At 43.0% G+C, this 26,728-nt stretch overlaps 1 protein-coding gene across 2 annotated transcripts in view; it reads left to right on the forward strand.

Moving 5' to 3' along the window:
* The window catches only part of FAF2 (Fas associated factor family member 2), a 78,299-nt gene that overhangs the window by 21,764 nt on the left and 29,807 nt on the right, over nt 1–26,728 (forward strand). Inside the window, exons 2-3 of one of the 2 annotated variants that reach the window (XM_066272269.1) lie at nt 11,495–11,595; nt 13,866–13,934. In XM_066272269.1, coding sequence (XP_066128366.1) covers nt 13,887–13,934 — 48 coding nt within the window. In that variant the 5' untranslated portion in view covers nt 11,495–11,595; nt 13,866–13,886. The remainder of the gene's footprint in view (nt 1–11,494; nt 11,596–13,865; nt 13,935–26,728) is intronic. The other variant, XM_066272268.1, reaches the window with a different exon arrangement.

A 26,728-nucleotide genomic window follows, 5' to 3' on the forward strand; every position in this document is an offset into this window, starting at 1 on the left:
CCAGGCGGTGGTGGCCCAGTGGATAGAGTGTCGGACTGGGATGCAGAGGACCTGGGTTTGAGACCCCAAGGTTGCCATAGGGTTTGAGCAGGGCTCACCAGCTTGACCCCAAGGTCACTGGCTCGAGCAAGGGGTCACTTGGTCTGCTGTAGCCCCCCAGTCAAGGCACATATGAGAAATCAATCAATGGACAACTAAGGAACCGCAATGAAGAATTGATGTTTCTCATCTCTCTCCCTTCCTTTCTCTCTGACCCTCTCTCTCTGACTCTCTCTGTCCCTGCCACAAAAAAAACCAAACAAACTTAAAACTTAGGTAGCCAATCCTATCAGAGTTATGAGTGCACTGTTTTGAGACAGTGCCAAATGAGTTCAGCAGGTTTTTCATTTGACCCTTTGGATGGATTCCTGGCCCTCCTGCTTGCTAGCATTGGGGTCAGCAGTTCTTTCCCACATGGTGCATTCAGCATTATGATATAAATAAACTGCATTCATCTTTGTTTTCCCTTAATCTTTTATGAAAAAGTCTTTATTTTAAAATTTCCTCATCTTCTAAAAGATTTTTCTTTACCAAAAATAAATCTCTCTCACAGAGATAAGCAAAATGATTTCTACAGTTTTTCTCATTCTTAGTAAGTGGCGCTATTCATTTGCTTACTTCCATCTTCGTATTTCTCTTCCACCCCTACATATTTACTTTGTCATCCAATCCTGTTGGCTCTACCTTTAGAGTGCACTCCACACCTATCTCGGTCTTTTCCTCTTCACTGTCACCATGCTGTTCTCAGTCACCACTGCTCCCCTTGCACTCCTGGGTGGTCTCCTTGCTGGGTTCTTACTCTCTTTCATGACCTCTAATTCCTCACACAGCAGCCAGACTCACATTTTTTAAAAAAAATCCCATGATTGTGACACTTCTGCTGAATTTAGAATTAAGGTTTGGGGTTAGTGATTCTCTGACCTGGCTGTACATTAGAATACCTCTCAGCTCCCCCTTCCCTAGGAAAAAATTTACCTATGCCTCAACTGCACAGAGAATCTGATTAAATTGCATAGGGTGGGGGGATCTAGACCAGTAGTTTTCAACCTTTTTACACTTGGGGACCAGTGAAAATAGCAGAATTATTTCGGGGACTACTAAGGCAGAAATCACCCTGAGCCTAGTGAATTCTACTAAAATCATTGGGTCTGTAATCTTCACACTACATCAGGGTGATTAACTCTTGTGGACATGCATGAAATTTCTGGTTCGTACCTTCAGTTGAAAGACACTGGTTTAGACAGCTGTAGACTCCCCTCAGGTGTTTCTAATACACATTGAAGGTTGAGAAACACTGTCTTAGATAGATGTTCTCTTTCTTGCCTGCTACTCAGACCTTATTGTCAGCTTGCCAAGTTTGTTCTCTCAGAAGTACCCCTGCATACTTTTGTTTTTTCACTTTTTAAATAAACTTTTATTTTAGGATAGATTTAGATTTACAGAAAAGTTAAAAAAACAGTACACAGACTTTCCATATACCCTGTACTCATTGTTCCCTATTAACACATTACTATTGCATCCACCGGGTACGAGAACAAGCGTCGGAGACTTTCAGGAGATTAGATCGTACTTTATTGGCCAAGTTTAACCTGCACAGGGGTGAACCTCCAAGATGTCCGGAGACACCGTACTCACAAGGAGCTGCAAACAAGAGTCGCGCCTGGTGCTTACAACTAGGTCCTTATATATCCTAAGTGAGCAAGCATTATACAGAAGTAGATATGGCAGTTAGCTATTCTCTAGGGAGGTCGCACATAGCATAGCAACAGGGGCAGGGTTTAGTTTAGTGGCGAATTTCAAACATAAACTTCTGATAAGGGTTTCTGACCAATAGAATGCAGGATGTTTGTCCTCCTTTGTGCTGATCTTCTTAGTTCTCAGCCTCACAGGGGCCCTATCAGCACCTCCCTGTTCCTTCAATAGTTACACTCTGGCAGCCACAGCACACCTCCCCGAATCTAACAATTATTAGTTTGGTGCATTTGTCACAATTAATGACTCAATGCTGATACATCATTATTAACTAAAGTTCATGCTTTATTCAGATTTCCTTGCAGTTTACCTAATGTCCTTTTTCTATTCCAGAACCCCATGTAGGATACCACATTGCATTTAGTTATTTAATAGTCAAGTCTCTTTAGACTCCCTTGGCTGTGACAGTTTCTCAGATTTCCTTGCTTTTGATGACCTTGACAGCTTTCAGGAATACTGGTCAGGTATTTTGTAAAATGCCCGTCAGTTGGAATTTGTGTAATGTTTTCTCACGATTAGGCTGGGATTATAGGTTTTTGGAAGGACCACAGAGGTGGAGAGCTTCTATATCTTATCAAGGAGATACTTGCATCAACATTCTTTTTTTTTTTTTGACAGTCAGAGAGGGACAGATAGGGACAGACAGGGAGAGAGATGAGAAGCATCAATTCTTCCTTGTGGCACCTTAGATGTTCACTGATTGCTTTCTCATATGTGCCTTGACCAGGGGGAGCAGAGCAAGTGACCCCTTGCTCAAGCCAGCAACCTTAGGCTCAAGCCAGCAACCATAGGGTCACGTCTATGATCCTACACTTAAGCAGGTGACCTTGGATTTTGAACCTGGGTCCTCGTGTCCCAGTCTGACACTATCCATTGTGCCACTGCCTGGGTTAGGCTCAACATTCTTTATCACTGTTGATGTTGACTGATCACTTAGCTGTTGTGGACCATAGGTGGCAGAAAGCCATTGTAGATTCGAGGCTTGGCAAAGGGCTGAGTTCTCCCCCCTCCACCTCCATATTGGCTCTGAGGCTGAGTGTTTGCACCCACTTCACTTGCTTCCTTGACTTGCTGGAAGCAATTTACATGCCCTTCCTCTGACTGTTTGTTTTCAGATGTTGGTAGATTTCACTAATGCATCCTGTTTATGCCTTGGGAGAGTTCCTGTTTTAGCCTTGGATGTGTAATTTTGTATCAAGGACTTCCTTGATTTGCATATGGCTATATAATAAAGCAAACTGGAGCTATGGAGCGCCCGGATATTGCCATCAGCATTTGAAGAGTCCTCCTGGCCCTGGCCGGTTGGCTCAGCGGTAGAGCGTCGGCCTAGCGTGCAGAGGACCCGGGTTCGATTCCCGGCCAGGGCACATAGGAGAAGCGCCCATTTGCTTCTCCACCCCTCCGCCGCGCTTTCCTCTCTGTCTCTCTCTTCCCCTCCCGCAGCCAAGGCTCCATGGGAGCAAAGATGGCCCGGGCGCTGGGCATGGCTCTGTGGCCTCTGCCTCAGGCGCTAGAGTAGCTCTGGTTGCAATATGGCGACGCCCAGGATGGGCAGAGCATCGCCCCCTGGTGGGCAGAGCACCTCCCCTGGTGGGCGTGCCGGGTGGATCCCGGTCGGGCGCATGCGGGAGTCTGTCTGACTGTCTCTCCCTGTTTCCAGCTTCAGAAAAATGAAAGAGTCCTCCTGGTCCCATTTTTTCTTGATGAGTATGTTTCCTTAATTCCGCACTGTTTATTAGGAGCCGCTCTGGTCCATGGCACTTAGCTGAGGTGTTTGTCAGGTCTCTCCACTGTACTGCTATATCTGTATGGACTCATGGGTGTTTGGTTTGTATTTTGGATTATAATTCATTACCACCCTATTATTCTTGAGTACCCCCTTCCTTTCTGGCACTACAAGCCTCCAATCCTAGAATCAGCTAACTTCTTCAAGGAACCTGGTTCAATTTTTTGTACAGTGCTATTAAAAACCAAGATCTGGACATTAATTATGTTGTGTGTTTGCTATGGGGTACATTTTGTTGCTTATAGGCCCTCTGCTAACAGTGAGGACATACATGTGAACTAAGCTCACTAGTTCAGTATGTAACCATTTATATTAAGCTAAATGTGTTGATTCAGATGTCTCCAGCTATGATCCATTACCACATGGATCATTCTAGCTTTCTCCCCTTGCTTATCTGTAACTTCCTACAATGAGAAAACTGGCCCCATCATCTGTTTTCTTAATTCAATTCTGGTAGGTAGGTAGGTAGACAGACAGATACAATGGCTTCCAAATTAACATTTGGGAAGCAACTTGACCAACTAGAGAACAGTGCTATATGCAGTTCCTTTTGCATTTATTACAAACTCCACTCATTTCCAAAGTTACTTAGGTCAGTAACTTTTTCCCCCACCACCTTTAGAGAGATTGTTTTATATATTTCTAATACAATTAGATTCTTTTGTTTGCCTGTGTGCCATCCTGGGATCTTCTGAGGTTAGAAATTATTTATTTATTTATTTAAAGATTTTATTTATTGATTTCTTTTTTTGAGAGAGAGAAAGGGGAGAGGAGTGGGAAGTATCAACTCATAGTTGCTTCTCGTATGTGCCTTGACCCGGCAAGCCCATTGTTTTGAACCAGTAACCTCAGCATTCCAGACTGATGCTTTATCTACTGTGCCACCACAGGTCAGGTGATTTTTTTTGTTTGTTTTATTTAGACAGTTAAATTTAACAGGGTGACATTGGTCAACCAGAGTACATAGATTTAGAGAAAACATCTCCACATCATTTGGACAGTCCATTATGTTGTACAACCATCACCCAAAATCAAATCATTCTCTATCACTCTATATTTGTTTCTCTTTATGGCCCTCCTTTCCCTCCCTCCCTTTTTTCCCTCTCTTCCCTTCCCCTCCTCCTGGTAACCACTGCACTCTTATCTATGTCCATGAGTCTGAATTTTGTGTCTCATCTATGTATGGAATCATACAGTTCTTAGCTTTTTCTGATTTACTTATTTCACTCAGTATAATGTTATCCAGGTCCATTCATGTTGTCGTAAATGATTCTATGTCCTCATTTCTTATGGCTGAGTAGTATTCCATTGTATATATGTACCACATCTTCTTTGTCCAGTCATCTATTGAAGGGCTTTTTGGTTGTTTCCATGTCTTGGCCACTGTGAACAATGCTGCGATGAACATGGGGGTGCCAGTGTCTTTACATACCAATGTTTTTGAGTTTTGGGGATATATACCCAGTAGAGGGATTGCTGGGTTATATGGTAGTTCTATTCTTAATTTTTTGAGGAACCACCTACTTCTATAATAGTTGTACTAATTTGCATTCCCACCAACAGTAAATGAGGGTCTAGATGATTTTTTATATTTATATACTTTAAGGTCCACTCTGCTGTACAGTTCTGTGGATTTTAACAAGTGCATGGTGTCTAGAGTTTTTGCATTTGTTGTCTTTCTGTCTAAAGTACTCTTCTGCATATTTTCCAGTGGCTGGACCTTTGTCTTTCATCAGCTAGATCTCTGCTGACATGTTACCTCCTTGAAGAGACCTTCCTTGAGCACCCAATCCAAACAAATCCCTTAGCATAATATTTTGTTCATTTATTCTGTGTGTGTGGTTTGTTTTGGTCAGTCACTCTCTAGTAGGATACAAACTTAATTAGAGCAGGGACAGTATCTGTATTCTGGATATATAGAATACTGGATCGATGAATATTTGTTGCTCTAGTCCTAGGTGTGTCTAGCATTACTTATTCCTAGTGCATATTTTAATACTCATCAGTAGTAATTGCAAGCAGGCTTGTTCAGTTGAGCTTCCAGCTCACCCTGACTCATTGCTTACAAAGGGTTTTGCTGGCAAATTAGGTTAAGTATTTCAGTATATAAAAGATGTGCAATTACCCTGATTGTTCTCTTCTACAATGTTCATACCCTTTTTTTCCTTTATTCTTTTCCAAGTGAGAGGAGGAGAAATAGACACCCACATGTGCCCTGACTGAGATCCATCTGGCAATCCCTGTTTTGGGCCGATGTTCTGTCCATCTAGGGCCATGCCCACAACTGAGCTATTTTTAGTGCCTGAGCCAGAGGTTCCATGGAGTCACCTTCAGCACCTGGGACCAATGCACTTGAACCAAATGAGCCATGGGTACAGGAGCAGGAGAGAGAGAGAGAAGAGGGGGAGAAGCAGATGGTTGCTTTTCTTTTTTTTTTTATTTTTTTATTTTTCTGAAGCTAGAAACGCGGAGAGACAGTCAGACAGACTCCCGCATGCACCCGACCGGGATCCACCTGGCACGCCCACCAGGGGTGATGCTCTGCCCACCAGGGGGCGATGCTTTGCCCCTCCGGGGCATCACTCTGTTACGACCAGAGCCATTCTAGCGCCTGGGGCAGAGGCCATGGAGCCATCCCCAGCGCCCGGGCCATCTTTGCTCCAATGGAGCCTCGGCTGCAGGAGAGGAAGAGAGAGACAGAGAGGAAGGAGAGGGGGAGGGATGGAGAAGCAGATGGGTGCTTCTCCTGTGTGCCCTGGCCGGGAATCAAACCCGGGACATCTGCACGCCAGGCCGATGCTCTACCACTGAGCCAACCGGCCAGGGCCAGATGGTTGCCTTTTTTTTTTTTTAAACAGAGAGAGTGAGTCAGAGAGAGGGATAGATAGGGACAGACACACAGGAATGGAGAGAGATGAGAAGCATCGATCATCAATTTTTCATTGCGACACCTTAGTTGTTCATTGATTGCTTTCTCATATGTGCCTTGACTGCGGGCCTTCAGCAGACCGAGTAACCCCTTGCTCGAGCCAGCAACTTTGGGTCCAAGCTGGTGAGCCTTGCTCAAACTAGATGAGCCCGCGCTCAAGCTGGCGACCTCGGGATCTCAAACCTGGGTCCTTTTGCATCCCAGTCCAACGCTCTATCCACTGTGCCGCCTGGTCAGGCTGGTTGCTTCTTCTGTGTGCCTTGACCGGGAATTGAACCCAGTACATCCACACACCAGGCTGACACTAGACCACTGAGCCAACTGGCCAGGGCTGTTCATAACTTTTTTTTAAAAAAGAAGTTATTTTTTTAAAATAAGTTACTTACAATCTTTGGTCCTACTAAAATTGTACAATACCATGGATTTCTGAGTCTACATTAGAATCGGCTGTGAAGCTTTAAAAAAACACTAATTCCTTAGCCCATTCCTGACTTAACTGAGTTCCAGGAAAATTGTACAAATTTTTATGTTTTTTTTTTCATTTTATTAAATTTATTAGGGTGGTATTGGTTAATAAAATGATACACGTTTCAGGTGGACAGTTCTATGATACATCATATGTATATTACATTGTGTGTTTACTGCCCAAAGGCAATTCTCCCATCACCATATATTTGACCCCCTTGACCCTTTACTACCCTGAACACCCCTTGCCCTCTGGTGATCAACATGCTTTGTCTGTGTGTTTTTGTTTGTCTGTTTGTTCATTTGTTGCTTTCAGTTTTATATATCACATTTGAGTGAAATCATATGGTTCTTGACTTTTTCTGTCTTATTTTGCTTAGCGTAAACTCTCAAGATCTATCTATGTCGCAAATGGCAGTGTTTCATCTTTCTTATAACTGAATAGTATTGTTGCATATATATATACCACATCTTTATCCAATCATCTGTGGAAGGGCCCTTTGGTTGTTTTCATGCCTTGGTCACTGTGAATAATGCTGCAGTAAACATGGAGGTACACATATCTTTGTGAAGAAATGTTTTCAAATTTTGGGGGCAGCCTGACCAGGCGGTGGCGCAGTGGATAGAGCATCGGACTGGGATGCGGAAGACCCAGGTTCAAGACCCCGAGGTTGCCAGCTTGAGCACGAGCTCATCTGGGGTTTTTTTTTTTTTTTTTTTTTTTAAATATATTTTTTATTTATTCATTTTAGAGAGGAGAGGGAGAGACAGAGAGAGAGGAGAGACAGAGAGAGAGAAGGGGGGGAGGAGCTGGAAGCATCAACTCCCATATGTACCTTGACCAGGCAAGCCCAGGGTTTCGAACTGGCGACCTCAGCATTTCCAGGTCGACACTTTATCCACTGCGCCACCACAGGTCAGGCAAGCTCATCTGGGTTGAGCAAAAAAAAGCTCACCAGCTCGGACCTAAGATCACTGAGCAAGGGGTTACTCGGTCTGCTGAAGGCCCACGGTCAAGGCACATATGAGAAAGCAATCAATGAACAACTAAGGTGTCACAATGAGAAACTGATGATTGATGCTTCTCATCTCTCTCTGTTCCTGTCTGTCTGTCCTTATCTATCCCTCTCTCATGACTCTCTCTGTCCCTGTAAAAAAAATAATAATAATAAGTAATAATAAATAAAAATAAAAAAATTTTGGGGGCAGATACCCAGAAGAAGGATTGTTGAGTCATATAGTGTTATTGTTGTTTTGATTGATTTTAGAGAGAGAGAAACATCAATTTGTTGTTTCGCTCATTTATACATTCATTGGTTGACTTTTATACGTGCCCTGACCAGGAATCGAACCCACAACCGTGCCACATTGGGACAACTTCCATACTGTTTTCATAGTGGCTATACCAGTTTACACTCCCACCAGCAGTGATGGATTGTTTTGTTGTTGTTGACTTATATGAAATTTTAGGTTTTGTTTTTTGTTTTGTTTTGTTTTGTTTTTTAGCAAGAGAGAAAGACAGACAGGAAGGGAGGAAAAGAAGAAGCATCAACTTGCAGTTGCGTGGCTTTTAGTTGTTCATTGATTGCTTCTCATATGTGCCTTGACTGAGGGCTCCAGCCAAGCCTTAGTGAACCTTTGCTCAAGCCAGCAACCTTTGGGCTCAAGCTAGCGACCTTTGGACTCAAGCCAGCAACTGTGGGATCCTATCTATGATCCCCCATGCTCAAGCTGGTGAACCCATGATTAAGCCTCTGGCCTTGGGGTTTCAAACCTGGGACCTCAGAGTCCCAGGTCGATGTTCTATCCACTGTTCCACCACCAGCCAGGCCTGAGTATTTTATATATTTTCGGTATTAACCCTTTATCACAGGTGTTGTTTGCAAATACATTCTCCCATTTGGTTGGTTGCCTTTTTGTTTTGTTGACCATTTCTTTTGCTGTACAGACGCTTTTTAGTTTGATATAGTCGCATTTATTAATTTTTACATTTATTTTCGTTGCCTCTAAACTAAAGTCAAATTTGTAAGATCCTCTCTAAGAACAAGGTCCATATGTTTTGTACCTATGTTTTCTTCTATCAATTTTATGTTTTGGGTCTTATATTTAGGTCTTTGATCCATTTTGAGTTAATTTTTGTATATGGTGACAAATAGTCTTTTGTAAAGACTTTATTTCTTCATTTTTAGAGAGGAGAGAGGAAGGGGGGGAGGAGCAGGAAGCATCAACTCCCATATGTGCCTTGGCCAGGCAAGCCCAGGGTTTTGAATCGGCAACCTCTGTTCCAGGTCGACGCTGTATCCACTGTGCCACCACAGGTCAGGCAAATAGCAGTCTTGTTTTATTCTTTTGTATGTGGCTTTCCAATTTTCCGAGTGCCATGTATTGACAAGGCTTTTTTTAATCCATTGTATCTTTTTAGCTCCTTTGTTGAAGATTATTTGCCCATATACATGTGGGTTTATCTCTGGACTCTCAGTTCTGTTCCATGGATTTGTGTGTCTGTTTTTCTGCTGGTACCGTGCTCTTTTGATTATTATTGCTTTGTAGTATAATTTGAAGTCAGAGAGTGTGATACCTCTGGCTTCTTTCTTTTTTCTCAGAATTGCTTTGCTATTCAGGTTTTTTTGTGGCAAATTCATATTTTTAAGAGCCATCTTGTATTTGTCAAAACATGTAGAGTTTATTATTTTTATTTTTTTTGTGGCAGAGACAGGGAGAGTCAGAGAGAGGGACAGATAGGGACAGACAGACAGGAAGGGAGAGAGATGAGAAATATCAATTCGTTGTTGTGGTTCCTTAGTTGTTCATTGATTGATTTCTCATATGTGCCTTGACCTGGGGGGCTACAGCAGACTGAGTGACCCCTTGCTTGAGCCAGCGACCTTGGGCTCAAGCTGGTGAGCCTTGCTCAAACCAGATGAGCCCACACTGAAGCCAGTGACCTCGGGGTCTCGAACCTGGGTCCTCCACGTCCCAGTCTGAGATCGATCCACTGTGCCACCACCTGGTCAGGCAGAACATGTAGAGTTTAAAAACCCCAGGGTAATAGTGTACAATGAGGACTGGTGAAAGTGTGTAGAATATTTTTGTTTGTAGCTATGACAATTAAAGCTCATACAAAAGATCTTTTTAACTTGGACTTTTTCTGCAACTTTTTAAGCCCTGTATGCTAGATACTGGGGAATATTATGTATAGATGAGTCACAACACTGCTGTCTAGAAACCTACATTCTCTGATGAGATAGGGTAGAAAATAATAGGCATGTAAGAAAGGTAGAAAACAATTTTGGTATTTAAAGACATTCACACTCTGGGAAGAAAGTAGGAGTCCACTTTTTTTTTTTAGAGAGAGAGAGACATAGAGAGGGACAGACAGGCAGGAAGAGAGAGAGATGAGAAGCATCAATTCTTCGCTATGGCATCTTAGTTGTTCATTGATTGCTTTCTCACATGTGCCTTGACCAGAGGACTGCAGCAGACCGAGTAACCCATTGCTTGAGACAGCAACCTTGGGTCCAAGCTGGTGAGCTTTTTGCTCAAACCAGATGTGCTTGCGCTCAAGCTGGCGACCTCGGGGTCTTGAACCTTGGTCCTCCACATCCCAGTCCAATGCTCTGTCCACTGTGCCACCGTCTGGTCAGGCAAGAGTCCACTTCTTTTTTTTTTTTTTTCATTTTTCTGAATCTGGAAACAGGGAGAGACAGTCAGACAGACTCCCGCATGCGCCCGACCGGGATCCACCCGGCACGCCCACCAGGGGCGACGCTCTGCCCACCAGGGGGCGATGCTCTGCCCATCCTGGGCGTCGCCATATTGCGACCAGAGCCACTCTAGTGCCTGAGGCAGAGGCCACAGAGCCATCCCCAGCGCCCGGGCCATCTTTGCTCCAATGGAGCCTCGGCTGCGGGAGGGGAAGAGAGAGACAGAGCGGAAAGCGCGGCGGAGGGGTGGAGAAGCAAATGGGCGCTTCTCCTGTGTGCCCTGGCTGGGAATCGAACCCGGGACCTCTGCACGCTAGGCCGACGCTCTACCGCTGAGCCAACCGGCCAGGGCAAAGAGTCCACTTCTTAATGAGAATGTTCAAAGACTGCAGTGGACTGAGAAGTGGAAGTTGAGGGGGAGCCTACTATAAGCCTGAAGGCAATAGCCAAGCTAGTAAGAGGCTGGGAATGGTCCGGCACTAGAATCCAGACTGTCAAAGCTATGAAAGCTAGTGGTTCTCTTAATAGAGCTCTAGAGTTCCTAAAAGAGCTTTTCAATTTTAGTATGAAAATTTTACAACATTTTAGACAAAGATTTATTAGCGAAGTTTATTACCTCTGGCATAATTTCAAAAAAATAAACAATTGCACTCAGACTTCAGTTTTTTGTTTTGTTTTTTAAGCTCTGGAATGGATATCCAGTCAAAATTAAATCCCTCATGTTGCACGTAAAGGAAGCTAAAATCTGAAGGTTGAACATTTCTGGTCCACGGTCACAGGCAAAAGTGTCACTCTCCTGATTCATCACATTCTTTTCAGGTTGAGATTGGTCTCTTTCTCCTGTTGCTTACTGGTTGTTTAGAAGAATTTCTTGAGGATGGAGGCTATTACAATATTCATCTCTAAATCCCTTGGACATTGTAAGGAATAGACAATTACAATAGATATTTGTTGCATGAATGGATGGATGGACGGATGGATGGATGTGGCTTTTTTATTAGACCTTGAAGGAAGGCAAGGATTTAGCTGTATGGAAATTCTGGTCATTAGATGTTCATATGAACTGTTAAATTTGTTGAGTATTGTATACCCACAGGGAAATAAAACAATCTTGCAAGCTAGGTTGGGGCTATATTACAGGAACACTTGAATGCCAAGCTAAGGATTTTGAAATTTATTCTTCAGTCAACTGAAAAGTTTTGAACAGAGGAGTAACACACACACACACACACACACACACACACACACACACCCCAAATAGGAAAAAGAGTTAGAAGGAAGAAGAGAACTGAATTTGAAATTTATTCTTCAGTCAACTGAAAAGTTTTGAACAGAGGAGTAACACACACACACACACACACACACACATACACACCCCAAATAGGAAAAAGAGTTAGAAGGAAAAAGAGAACTGAATTTGAAATTTATTCTTCAGTCAACTGAAAAGTTTTGAACAGAGGAGTAACACACACACACACACACACACACACACACACACACACCACACACACCCCAAATAGGAAAAAGAGTTAGAAGGAAGAAGAGAACTGAATTATTTTCACACACACACACACACACACACAAAATAGGAAAAAGAGTTAGAAGGAAGAAGAAAACTGAGTTATTTTGACAATTCTTTTTGAGGTATTATAAAAGCTTGAATAAAGATGCTGGCTGTCGGAATGGAAATGTGGTTATAGGTATAATACAGAAAATGGTCAACTTGATTTGAAGTGTGGAGTTCAAGGGATAGAGAACTCCAAGATAAGTCTGAGATTGCAGATGCCATCTCAGCCTGTATATTTGGGAGAGTGGTTGTTTGTTAACACATATAGTGTGGTTTTAATGATGCACTTGAGGTACTGGTGTCAAATTTGGTAGAAATATTGAATATGCTATTGTAAAAGTGCTCCTAAACTTCAGAAATTAAATTAGGAGTCATCTGAGTAGAAAGGGTGGTTAAAGCCTGAGGATTAAATAAGATTGCCAAGGAGGGAGGTGTAGCGAGTCAAAAACCGAGGACAGCATAGGGAACTTCCTGTGTTAACAGGGACAGAAGAAGCCAGAGAAGGGACTTTGGTCAGAGACAAAGTGAAATCTGAGAATAGTCCAAGAAGAAGGGAGTAGAGAAAAAACTTATTGTAGGCAAATATCTGAATTACAGACTTTTTTTAGGTGAGAGAAGAAGAGATAGTGAGGCAGACTCCCACATGCTCCCCATCCAGAATCCACCTAGCAACCCCTTCTTGGGCCAATGCTTGAGTACTTAGCTATTTTTAGCACTTGAGCCTGACCCACTCAAACCAATCGAGCCACTGGCTGTAGGAGGGGAAGAGAAAGAGAGGGAGGGGAAGGGAAACAGATGGTCACTTCTTCTGTGTGCCCTGACCAGGAATCAAATCTGGAATGTCTATACACTGGGCTAATGCTCTATCCACTGAGCTACTGTAGGCCAGGGCCTAGACACTTTTTAATAAAAAGTTGTACATAGTTCATATTGGAAAGTAGGTTATGTGCCAAGAGGTAAAACACGTAAGTTAATGAAAGTCATTATATTTTTCAGGAAGCCTACATTATTATATCATTATGTATTTATTATAAAGAGAATAGTTGTTTAGCATTGAAGAATATTTTACTGGGCCCTAGCCAGATAGCTCACTTCATTAGAGCATTGTCCCAACATGTCAAGGTTGTGGGTTCAATCTTTAATCGAGGCACATACAAGAATCAACCAATGACAGCATGAAATAGGAGGAGCAACGAATCGGTGTGTGTGTGTGTGTGTGTGTGTGTGTGTCCCTTTTTCTCCTCTCTAAAAATCAATAAGTAAAAATTTAAAAGAATATTTTGCCGGACCTAGGGATTGAAGAAATCTTTAATTTTTTTTAAACATGAATTTGAGAGGAGAAAATTAATTTTAATCACTTGTCTTCTTAATTGAAAGCCTTGAAGTTTTAAAAGACCAGTATTTTTTTTTTAAGACATTTCCATCTTTTGTTTCATGGGAATAATCAGTTATAACTGATTGGGTAAATTCTGAATTAGTGAAGTGTTAATGTATTTGACCATCTATTACAACACTTTTAAATGTATTTTCCTACAAGTATTCATAAGTATTCTACTAGGGATAAAAATATCTATAAACATACTGTTGATTTTTCCCAAAGTACCTTTTTGTTATCTTTTTCAGGATCTGACTGGCATAGAATCTATGGATCAATGTCGTCATACGTTGGAACAGCATAACTGGAACATAGAGGTATAACAGGATTTATTCTGAGCTTATTTCTTTTTTCATAGTCTGACAATGATTCAAAGACATGTATTTTTCCACAGCAGGAATCTTTTCTCTCAGTAGATTTGTTTTAGAAATTTATAGCTCTTAAATCTTTAAAAATGGGCCCTGGCTGGTTGGCTTAGTGGATTGAGCATCAGCCCAGCAAATGGAGTCCTGCATTCAATTCCCAGTCAGGGCACAGAAGAGAAGCAACCATTCTCTTCTCCTTCCTCTCCCTCTTCTCTCCCTCTTCTTTCATAGCCAGTGGCTTGATTATTTCAAGCAAGGGTCCAGACTGGGGTTGCTGGGTGGATTCCAGGTAGGGGGCATGCAGAGTCTCTCTCACTATTTTCCCTCCTCTCACTTAAAAAAAAAATGGCCTGATTTGTGGTGGCGCAGTGGATAAAGCGGTGACCTGAAACTCTGAGGTCACCAGTTCGAATCCCTGGGCTTACCAGTCAAGGCACATATACGAAGCAACTACTACTAGTAGGTGCTTCCTGCTTCTCCTCCCTCTTTTTCACTCTCCCTCTCCCTCTTGCTCTCCTTCTCTCCGTGTCTCTGTCACCCTTCTTCTCTCACTATCCCTCTCCCTCCCACTCTCTCCCTCTTCCACTCTCCCTCCTCTCCAGAAATCAATAAATTTTAAAAAATAGTGTGAAAACTGAAGATTTATGACCAAAGTGTATGATATCATAGAAAAGATAGTGACTAAATTTTTTAATATAGTGCCACTCCAGGTTTATTTATTTATTTATTTATTTTCTTTTTTTCTTTTTTTTCATTTTTCTGAAGCTGGAAACAGGGAGAGACAGTCAGACAGACTCCCACATGCGCCCGACCGGGATCCACCCGGCACGCCCACCAGGGGCGACGCTCTGCCCACCAGGGGGCGATGCTCTGCCCATCCTGGGCGTCGCCATGTTGCGACCAGAGCCACTCTAGCGCCTGAGGCAGAGGCCACAGAGCCATCCCCAGCGCCCGGGCCATCTTTGCTCCAATGGAGCCTTGGCTGCGGGAGGGGAAGAGAGAGACAGAGAGGAAAGCGCGGCGGAGGGGTGGAGAAGCAAATGGGCGCTTCTCCTGTGTGCCCTGGCCGGGAATCGAACCCGGGTCCTCCACACGCTAGGCCGACGCTCTACCGCTGAGCCAACCGGCCAGGGCTCCAGGTTTATTTTTTAATGATTTTTTTGAGAAAACTATTTTTTGTGTATATATTTGGTTTGTACCCAGATACTTTAATGTGAACCTTTTTATTACATACTCTATAGTGTCTTCTTTTGGGTTTTCTAGATAGTTGTGTCATCTGAAACTCGGTGAATTTTTCCAGTACATGGATCTTTTGTTTCTTTTACTTGAATATTGAATGGGTTAGAAATTCAGAACAATGTCAGTTAATAATGGTTGATAGCAAACATCTTGTCTTCACTATAATGTGTCTTATGTTTTATTATCACTGTGATGTTGGTTGCTTTTTCTTTTCTTTTTTTTTTTTTTACAGGGACAGAGAGAGAGAGAGTCAAAGAGAGGGATAGACAGAGAGGAACGGAGAGAGATGAGAAGCATCAATCATCAGTTTTTCATTGTGACACCTTAGTTGCCCATTGATTGCTTTCTCATATGTGCCTTGACCGCAGGCCTTCAGCAGACCAAGTAACCCCTTGCTCGAGCCAGCGACCTTGGGTTCAAGTTGGTGAGCTTTTTGCTTAAGCCAGATGAGCACGCGCTCAAGCTGGCGACCTCGGGGTCTCGAACCTGGGTTCTTCCGCATCCCAGTCCGACGCTCTATCCACTACGCCACTGCCTGGTCAGACGATTGCTTTTTCTTTTAAGTTACTTTATTATTTTTTTAAAACTTTTTAAATTTGGTTTTGGAGAGAGAGAGAGAGAGAGAGAGAGAGGAGGGAGACAGAAATATCATTCTTTTCCTATATGTGCCCTGACTGGGGATCAAACCCACAAACTCGGTTTATTGGGACAATGCTCTAATCAATTGAGCTTTCTGGCCAGAGCTGTTGGTCGTCATTTTCAGATAGATCCACTAAGGCCCTGGTCAGCAAACTGTGGCTCACGAGCCACATGCAGCTCTTTGGTCCCTTGAGTGTGGCTCTTCACAAAAATACCACGTGTGGGCGCTACCTTGATAAGGAACGTACCTACCTATATAGTTTAAGAAATTTGGCTCTCGAAAGAAATTTCAATTGTTGTACTGTTGATATTTGGCTCTGTTGACTAATGAGTTTACCGACCAGGGCACTAGAGTATAAGCTTCATGAAAGCTGAAATTTGTGTGTGTGTGTGTGTGTGTATGTGTGTGTATTTTTCTGAAATGAGTAGCAGGGAGGCAGAGACAGACTCCCACATGTGCCCAACTAGGATCTACCCGGCATGCCCACCAGGGGCAATACTCTGCCCATCTGGGGTGTTGCCCCATTGCAACCAGAGCCATTCTAGCACCTGAGGCAGAGGCCATGGAGCCATCCTCAGGGCCCAGGCCAACTTTGCTCCAGTGGAGCCTTGGCTGTCGGAGGGGAAGAGAAAGATAGAGAAAAAGGAGAGGAGAAAGGGTGGAGAAGCAGACGGATTCTTCTCCTGTGTGCCTTGGCTGGGAATTGAACCCGAGACATCCACATGCTGGGCTGATGCTCTACCACTGAGCCAGCCTGCCAAAGCCCATAAGCAGAAATACTTTTTTTCCAGTTTTGTTAAATGGTATATTTCTAGCATCTAAATAAACTGATATTAGTACCTCATAAACTTTTCCTCTTTTTTATATATATAATTTATTTTTTAGAGAGGAGAGAGAGAGAGAGAGAGAGAAAGAGAGAGAGAGAAAGAGAGAGAAAAGAGAAGGGAGTAGGAGCAGGAAGCATCAACTTCCATATGTGCTTTGACCAGGCAAGCCCAGGGTTTCGAACCGGTTACCTCAGTGTTCCAAGTTGACACTTTATCCACTGCACCACCACAGGTCAGGCACTTTATAAACTCTTAATAAATATCTGTTGATTGTTCCTCCATTTCTGGTACATTAATAGTGTCTGTTAAGAGTGAATGTTGGCCTGACTAGTGGTGGTACAGTGAATAGGGCATTGACCTGGGATACTGAGGTCCCAGGTTTGAAACTCCAAGGTCGCCAGCTTGAGCACGGACTCATCTGGCTTGAGCAAGGGGTTACTGGTTTGGCCGAGCCCCCTCGTCAAGGCATGTATGAGAAGCAATCAGTGAGCAACTAAAGTGACAGTCAAGTTGATGCTTCTCATCTCTCTCCCTGTCTGTCGGTCTGTCTCACTTTCTAAAAAAAAAAATGATGTTGAATTTTTTAAAATTTTATATTTATTGGTTTTTCGGGGCGGGGACAGTAGCAAGAAGTGTCAGCTCATAGTTGCTTTACTTTAGTTGTTCATTGCTTGCTTATTGCTTGTCATATGTACCTTGACAAGGCAAGTCCAGGGTTTCAAACCTGTAACCTCAGCATTCCAGGTTGATGCTCTATCCACTGTGCCACCACAGGCCAGGCTGGTTGTTGAATTTTATCAAACACCCTTTGATTTTCCTTGAAATTACTGTTTCAATTATGGTATGTTATGTGAATAGTGTGCTGGATTTCTGGAAATATTTTTCTTTTTTAAGAGAGAGAAAGAGGCAAGCAGACAGAGACAGGAAGGGAGAGAGATCAGAAGCATGAACTTGTAGTTGCAGCACCTTAGTTGTTCATTGATTGATTCTCATATGTGCCTTGGGCGGGGGGCTACAGCCAAGCCAGTGACCCCTTGTTCAAGCCAGCAACCTTGAAAAACTTGGGCCTAAGCCAGTGACCTTTGGGCTCAAGCTGAGGAACTTTGGGATCATGTGGACGATTTCCCCTCTAAAGCCACCGCAACCCTACACTGATGAACCCAGGCTCAGAACCAGCAACATCAGAGTTTTAAACCAGTGAACTCAGCATTCTACACTGATTCACTGCACCACCACCAGTCAGGCCCCTATTCTGTTTTTTTAATATTTCTTTTCCTTTTTTAAAAATGAGACTGGCTAGTCCTGACCAGATGGCTCATTTGGTTAGAGCTTTATCCTGAAGCACAAAGGTTGCTGGTTTGATCCCTTCAAGGCATATACAGGAACAGATCAGTATTCCTATTTCTCTCTCCCCTCTCTTCCCCTACCTTCTCCCTCTCCCCCCCTACCCCCTCTTCCCCCTCTCCCCATCTCTCCCCCTCTCTTTCCCCCTTTCCCCCTCTCCCCATCTCTTTCCCCCTCTCCCCATCTCTTTCCCCCCTCTTCTCCTCTCTCCCCCCTTCCTTTCTCTCCCTCCTCTCCCCACCTTTTCCCCTCTCTCCCTCTCCCTCTCTCCCTTTCTCCTTCTCTTTCCCTCTCTCCCTTTACCTCTACTCTCTCATTCTCTCCCCATCTCCCTCTCCCTTTTCTCCCCCCCTCTCCCTCTCTTCTCTCCCACTCTCACCCCCCCTCTCTCTCCCTTTATTCCTCCCTTCTCACCTCCCTTCCTCTTTCTCTCAAATCAATAAATAAAAGAAAAAAAATTTTTTAAAAGATTTCCTGAGGAGGAAATCTTTTTATTTTTTTTATTTTTATTTTTTACAGGGACAGAGAGAGAGTCAGAGAGAGGGATAGATAGGGACAGACAGGAATGGAAAGAGATGAGAAGCATCAATCATTAGTTTTTTGTTGCGACACCTTAGTTATTCATTGATTGCTTTCTCATATGTGCCTTGACCGCGGGCCTTCAGCAGACCGAGTAACCCCTTGCTTGAGCCAGCGACCTTGGGTCCAAGCTGGTGAGCTTTGCTCAAGCCAGATGAGCCCGCGCTCAAGCTGGCAACCTTGGAGTCTTAAACCTGGGTCCTCTGCATCCCAGTCTGACATTCTCTCCACTGCACTATCACCTGATCAAGCTCCTTTATTTCTTTCTTTCTTTTTCTTTTTTTTTTTTTTTTGTATTTTTTTTTTTTTTTTCATTTTTCTTAAGCTGGAAACAGGGAGAGACAGTCAGACAGACTCCCGCATGCGCCCGACCGGGATCCACCCGGCACGCCCACCATGGGGCGACGCTCTGCCCACCAGGGGGCGATGCTCTGCCCATCCTGGGCGTCGCCATGTTGCGACCAGAGCCACTCTAGCGCCTGAGGCAGAGGCCACAGAGCCATCCCCAGTGCCCGGGCCGTCTTTGCTCCAGTGGAGCCTTGGCTGCGGGAGGGGAAGAGAGAGACAGAGAGGAAAGCGCGGCGGAGGGGTGGAGAAGCAAATGGGCGCTTCTCCTGTGTGCCCTGGCCAGGAATCGAACCCGGGTCATTCCCGGGTCCTCCGCACGCTAGGCCGACGCTCTACCGCTGAGCCAACCGGCCAGGGCTTTTGTATTTTTTTGAAATTGGAAACAGGGAGGCAAACAGACTCCTCATGCACCTGACCGGGATCCACCCGGCATGCCCACCAGGGGGCGATGCTCTGCCCATCTAGGGCGTTGCTCTGTTGCAATCAGAGCTGTTCTAGCTCCTGAAGCAGAGGCCACAGAGCCATCCTCAGTTCCCGGGCCAACTTTGCTCCAATGGAACCTTGGCTGCAGGAGGGGAAGAGAGAGACAGAGAGGAAGGAGAGGGGGAGGGGTGGAGAAGCAGATGGGTGTTTCTTCTGTGTGCCCTGGCCGGGAATCGAACCCAAGACTCCTGCACGCCAGGCCAACACTCTACCACTGAGCCAACCGGCCAGGGCTCTCCTTTCTTTCAAAAATTTTTTTTATTTATTGACTGATTTTAGAGAGAGTAAGGGAAAGGGAAACATTGATTTGTTGTTTCACTCATTTAATCAGGGATCAAACCTGCAACTTTGGTGTACTGGGATGATGTTCTAATCAACTGAACTATGCGACCAAGGCAGGAGGAGTATTTTAATAGCCTTTTCAGGTAACTCTGGGTAGTCTTTGATACTGTAGTAGTTTTTTTTTTTTTTTTTTTTTAATTTTTTTTAAAAGTACATTTTATTTTATTTATTTATTTGTTTATTTTTATTTTAACAGAGGCAGAGATAGACAGGGACAGACAGACAGGAACGGAGAGAGATGAGAAGCATCAATCATCAGTTTCTCGTTGCGCGTTGCGACTTCTTAGTTGTTTGTTGATTGCTTTCTCATATGTGCCTTGACTGTGGGCCTTCAGCAGACCGAGTAACCCCCTGCTGGAGCCAGTGACCTTGGGGTCTGGAATCTGGGTCCAAGCTGGTGAGCTCTTTGCTCAAGCCAGATGAGCCCACGCTCAAGCTGGCGACCTCGGGGTCTCGAACCTGGGTCCTTCCGCATCCCAGTCCGACGCTCTATCCACTGCGCCACCACCTGGTCAGGCGATACTGTAGTAGTTTCTTTTTTTTTTTTTTTTTTTTTTTTGTACTTTTCTGAAGCCGGAAACGGGGAGAGACAGTCAGACAGACTCCCGCACGCGCCCGACCGGGATCCACCCGGCATGCCCACCAGGGGGCGATGCTCTGCTCCTCCGGGGCGTCGCTCTGCCGCGACCAGAGCCACTCTAGCGCCTGGGGAAGAGGCCAAGGAGCCATCCCCAGCGCCCGGGCCATCTTTGCTCCAATGGAGCCTCGGCTGCGGGAGGGGAAGAGAGAGACAGAGAGGAAGGAGAGAGACAGAGAGGAAGGAGGGGGTGAGGGTGGAGAAGCAAATGGGTGCTTCTCCTATGTGCCCTGGCCGGGAATCGAACCCGGGTCCCCCGCACGCCAGGCCGACACTCTACCACTGAGCCAACTGGCCAGGGCCTGTAGTAGTTTCTTAAAGGCAAAATGGAATTTGAAATCGTATTCAGGAACTTTTCATCATCTTTTACATTGAAGTCTTGTTGGTCTGTCTTCTACTTTGAAAGGGTCTCTTTTACCAACGCATGATTTCATAATTTCATGCATTGGTTATTTGGAGAATAGTGGTTCACTGAATTAATACCGATCTTCCAAATGTTGATGCATTTTATTATATAATGTGATTCATTAATAGCACCACCAGACTCATCAGAGAAGCCTTTACAAGATATTAGGAAACTGTTGGCCCTAGCCAGTTGGCTCAGCGGTAGAGCGTCGGCCTAGCGTGCGGAGGACCCGGGTTCGATTCCTGGCCAGGGCACACAGGAGAAGCGCCCATTTGCTTCTTCACCCCTCCGCCGCACCTTCCTCTCTGTCTCTCTCTTCCCCTCCCGCAGCCAAGGCTCCATTGGAGCAAAAATGGCCCGGGCGCTGGGGATGGCTCTGTGGCCTCTGCCTCAGGCGCTAGAGTGGCTCTGGTCCCAACATGGCGAAGCCCAGGATGGGCAGAGCATCGCCCCCTGGTGGGCAGAGCGTCGCCCCATGGTGGGCGTGCCGGGTGGATCCCGGTCGGGCGCATGCGGGAGTCTGTCTGACTGTCTCTCCCTGTTTCCAGCTTCAGGAAAAAAAAAAAAAAGAAAAAAGAAAAAAAGATATTAGGAAACTGTCAAGGTTACAGTGGCAAATTAAAGTTTTTCAAAATTCTACTTTTTGCCTGAAACCTATAATTTTTTCCTTTTTATTGAATTTATTGGAATGACACTGGTTATCAAAATTATATAGGTTTCAAGTGCACAATTCCTTAGCATGTCATCTATACAGTGTATTGTGTGTTCACCACCCCAAATCAAGTCTCTGTCCATCACCATTTATCCCTCCCATACACTCCTCTATCTCCCCCACACCCATCCCTCTCAAACCTCTAATTTTATAATTGAGGACCAGTGCTATCAGTTGAGGTTTTTATTTTGTATTTATTTATTTTTTTAAGTGAGAGGAGGGGAGACAAACAGACTCTCGCATGTGCCCCAACCAGGATCGACCCAGCAAACCCCATCTGTGGCCAATCGAATCAACCGAGCTATTCTCAGCACCTAGGGCTGACACTTGAACAAATCAAGCCACTGACTGCAAGAAGGGAAGAGAGAGAGAACCGGGAGAGGGAGGGGAAGAAAAGCAAATGGTCACTTCTCATGTGTGCTCTGACTGGGGATCGAACCTCGGATGGCTGCTTGCTGGACTGAAGCTTTATCCACTGAGCCAACCGGCCAGGGCCAGTTCTGGTTTTTAAATAACAACTTTATTGATATGTAATTAACATTAAACAATTCACCCCTTTAAAATGTGAAATTAAAAAAATAAAAAACAGCTTGACCGGTGATTGCCCACTGGATAGAACATCAATTTGGGATGCTTAGGTCCCAGGTTTGAAACCCTCAGGTTGCTGGCTTGAGCAAAGGCTTGTTGGCTTGAGCTCAAAGGCTGCTGGCTTGAAGGCCAAAGTGAGTAAGGGGTCACTGGCTTGGCTTGAGCCCCACTCCCCAGGCATGTATGAGAAGCAATCAGTGAACAACTAAAGTGATGTAACTACAAGTTGACACCTCTGGTCTCTCCCTTTCTTTGTGTGTGTCTCTTAAGGAAAGAAAAAGATAGAACAAAAAAATAAAAGAGGAAAGAAAAAATAAAATGTGAAAATCCGTTGTTTTTAGATATTCACAGTTTTATGGCCATGACCACTATCAGTTTTAAAACATTTCATAAATTGCCTGACCTGTGATGCCGCAGTGGATAAAACGCTGACCTGGAATGCTGAGGTAGGTCACCAGTTTGAAACCCTGGGCTTGTCCTGTTAAGGCACATACCACAAGCAATCCGTTAAGTGACCAATCGTCCTCCTTTAGGGAGGACAGTCCTTCTTTTGTAAGTTTCGTCCTACCTCGAAAAGTCCTACATGTCCTCCTTTTTGATATTAGAAGACTAATCTATAAATGTCCATATTTGATCGATGCAGAGTTGATCCATTGCATGTGATGTGACATATTTGTATTTTGACATGACGATTCATCAAGGATCAGTTCAGTGCAGCGAGACGCGATTATGAGATGCATGCGCTCCACACGGCAGACCTTGAGAGAGTGCGCGATATACCAAGCACGCAAATAGCTTTGTGCACTTCTTACTGAAACATGACACGGCACATACGACATTGTAGACTCACGATTATTTTTTTCTCAGTGAATATTCAATCATAGGTAAGCAAAATTCACGTTTTATTAATTCATTATCTATTTAATAATTTCCAAATACGTATAATTTTATTTACAAGTATTTTCCCAAAATTCAAGTTTTAAAGTGGAAATTTAACCTCAGACCGTATCTATTAATAACGCATTTTGATTAAATAGATGCATAAAACAGACGTTCTTTAATTAGAAAATGATAAATACACCCGAATATCACTCTAAATTGGTGGCTTTGATATTTAGTTTCGTTAATTTAGCTTCCGGAAAATTCGCCTACCATGATGTAACATTTTCAGTTCCTAATGTGCTTGCATCGTTCGTGTAGCTCTGTATTTTATTTTTAATTTTTAATTTCATTTAAGGGATGGGAAAATCAAAAAAGAGAAAATGCCATTTCAACGATAAACTGGAAAAGGAGTTTCCAATCCTCTTATCAAAGAAAGATACCATTCTTTTCTGCAATATTTGCAGTGGAGAATTTTGTATTGCAGTTGGGGGCAGAGCAGCGATAACGAAACACTTGACCACCAACAAACAGAAGCAATCATTGGATGCATCAGCTTCCACTTGTAAAGAAACAAGTTTATTTAAAACTTCAAATTATTCTGAAGATGAAAAACAGTTGGCTGCAATGGAGGGAACATGTACATTTCATACCATAATTCACAATCAAAATTTTCGTAGTATGAATTGTACGACTAAATTATTGAAAAATGTGCATTTTCAATGTCAAATTTTCATGTGCCAGGACAAAATGGGAGGCTATTTTGAAGTCAGTATTGAAAAATTACTGTGACAACATTTAAAAAATGTATGGAATTTATTTTTAAAAATTTACTGATTTTACAGAGATAGGAGGTGGTAGGGGGAGCGAGAAGTACCAACTCATACATGTAGTTGCTGCACTTGAGTTGTTTACTGATTTAAAGTGACCAACTTTTTTACAATGAAAAGGAGGACAAAAATAAATTGAAGAAAACAATATCATAAATAAAAGAAACATTTTATTCATTGCAATAATAATACACTATAATATGATAAATGCAGAATAAAAACATTTGTAATATTTTATATTGTAATTATGCTTATATGCCTATTAATTTTTAATAGTAATTATAAGAAAAAGGTACTCATTTAGATAATATTATCTAAATTCATTCCATTGAATAAGTATTTTTTGTCAATGTATCATCTTATAACAATATATTGGAAACATTTGAACAAGAAATGTCCTTCATAAATGCTGCAGCTAGAGTATCAACATTCAATCTCGATCTCTCACTTGTCAAAAATTGTTAGCAATTGAAAAAACATTTTCAACTGCTGCATTAGTTCCAGGGCAGCACAATGTAAATTGAACAAGAATAAATAAATGTTCACATGGAATATGTTCATTTTTGAAATGGCCGAATATTTCCACCCATCTTTTTATCAATTTCAACGTGTTCATTTTCCCATTGTATTAACTTTTCAGAATTTAAATACACATTCAGTCTTCTAATTTCTTCAAAGAGACAATTGTCTATTTTGATGTCTGGCATTTCTTTATAGATTAAAACTCAAGACAAGATTCAGTATCTGTCCAATATACTTGTGATGAGGTAAAAAAAAAAACCATTGAAAACTGTTATTTCCCATCATGTTTGTTTCAGACCATTTTTCGATATATTGAAAACATGTCTGGTAAAAATTCTGCACTTCTGCCTGACCTGTGGTGGCGCAGTGGGATAAGGCGTCGACCTGGAACACTGAGGTTGCCGGTTCGAAACCTTGGGCTTGCCTGGTCAAGGCACGTATAGGAGTTGATGCTTCCTGCTCCTCCCCCTTCTCTCTCTCTCTCCCCTCTCTCTAAAAATCAATAAATAAAATATTTTAAAAAATAAAAAAGAGCATTTCACTGTCCTTTAAAAAAAAAATCTGCACTTCTTTGATAAACTTTTCTATTATGCCCAGATTTGATTCCTCTAAGTCTGACAATTTTCTTTTTATAATTAAAGGAAGAAATTTTTCTTCAGAAGGAGATTTATATTGCAGGATTAAGTCATTCAAAATAAGACTAACTTCCATAGCTGAAATGTGTTCGCCTTCAATCTTTTGAATCGTTTTGTGAAAAAGATGCTTGAATATGTACAAAATACATTAATATCTCAGATATTTTATTATTGAAAAACGACTCCAGGATTTTAGAACATTTGTCTAAACTTAAAAAATATGAACGAAGAGCCTGACCAGGCGGTGGCGCAGTGGATAGAGTATCAGATTGGGATGAGGAGGACCCAGGTTCGAGACCCTGAGGTCGCCAGCTTGAGCAGAGGGTTACTCAGTCTGCTGAAGGCCCGTGGTCAAGGCACATGAGAGAGAGCAATTAATGAACAACTAAGATGTCGCAACATGCATCGAAGAACTGATGGTTGATGCTTCTCATCTCTCCATTCCTGTCTGTCTGTCCCTGTCTATCCCTCTTTCTGACTCTCTCTCTGAAAAAAAAAAAATGAACGAAGAGGCTCAAGTAATTGTAGAACACGCTCTATAGCAGGTTAGCAAGCCATCTAACCTTTGAATATCCTGAAAGTTTTTTGTATTCAACATTTGCTTCTTCACAAAATTGTTTTAAAGTAGCAACACGAAAGGTAAAATGACTAAAATGCAAATAAATTGTAGTTATTGTTACTTCTACATCAGTTGGCATGGCACATGACGCTGTGTTGATTGCATTTGACAAAATATGTGCATTAGAACCTATTCCTAGTATTTTCTCCTGGAGTAACTCTTGTAATTTTACATACACATTATTCACCTCTTTGCGTCTTCACCCACCAAAATTAGTATTTGTATTATAAGCAGTTAGTTAGTTCAACAACTTTGGATTTAAAATTGTTTTTATTTATTACTCTGTATAGATGGTTTGACAAAATTTCAGAAGTTTTGCCCTCAATGGATTCTAAATTTAAAATTATTGGCCCTGGCCGGTTGGCTCAGTGGTAGAGCGTCGGCCTGGCGTGCAGGAGTCCAGGGCTCGATTCCCGGCCAGGCACACAGGAGAAGCGCCCATCTGCTTCTCCACCTCTCCCCCTCTCCTTCTTCTCTCTCTCTCTCTTCCCCTCCCGCATCCAAGGCTCCATTGGAGCAAAGTTGGCCCGGGCGCTGAGGATGGCTCTGTGGCCTTTGCCTCAGGCGCTAGAATGGGTCTGGTTGTGGCAGAGCGAAGCCCCAGATAGGCAGAGCATCGCCCCCTGGTGGGCATGCCTGATGGATCCCGGTTGGGCGCATGCAGGAATCTGTCTGACTGCCTCCCCATTTCCAACTTTGGAAAAATACAAAAAAAAAATTATTACTTGAATGTCCTTGGTAACATTAAAATATCTTACTATTATTGGATACAATTTAATTTCATTATGATTTGAGGCATCAGATAAAATCCTTACAAATGCTGCAGTTTCCAAGTCCTCTGTAAGTATTTTGTCACAGTAATTTTTCAATACTGATTTCAAAATAGCCTCCCATTTTGTCCTGGCACATGAAAATTTAGCATTGAAAATGCACATTTTTCAATAATTTAGTTGTACAATTCATACTATGAAAACTTTGATTGTGAATTATGGTATGAAATGTACATGTTCCCTCCATTGCAGCCAACTGTTTTTCATCTTCAGAATAATTTGAAGTTTTAAATAAACTTGTTTCTTTACAAGTGGAAGCTGATGCATCCAATGATTGCTTCTGTTT

The sequence above is a fragment of the Saccopteryx bilineata genome, chromosome 4, assembly GCF_036850765.1.
Source record: "Saccopteryx bilineata isolate mSacBil1 chromosome 4, mSacBil1_pri_phased_curated, whole genome shotgun sequence".
Lineage (NCBI taxonomy): Eukaryota > Metazoa > Chordata > Mammalia > Chiroptera > Emballonuridae > Saccopteryx > Saccopteryx bilineata.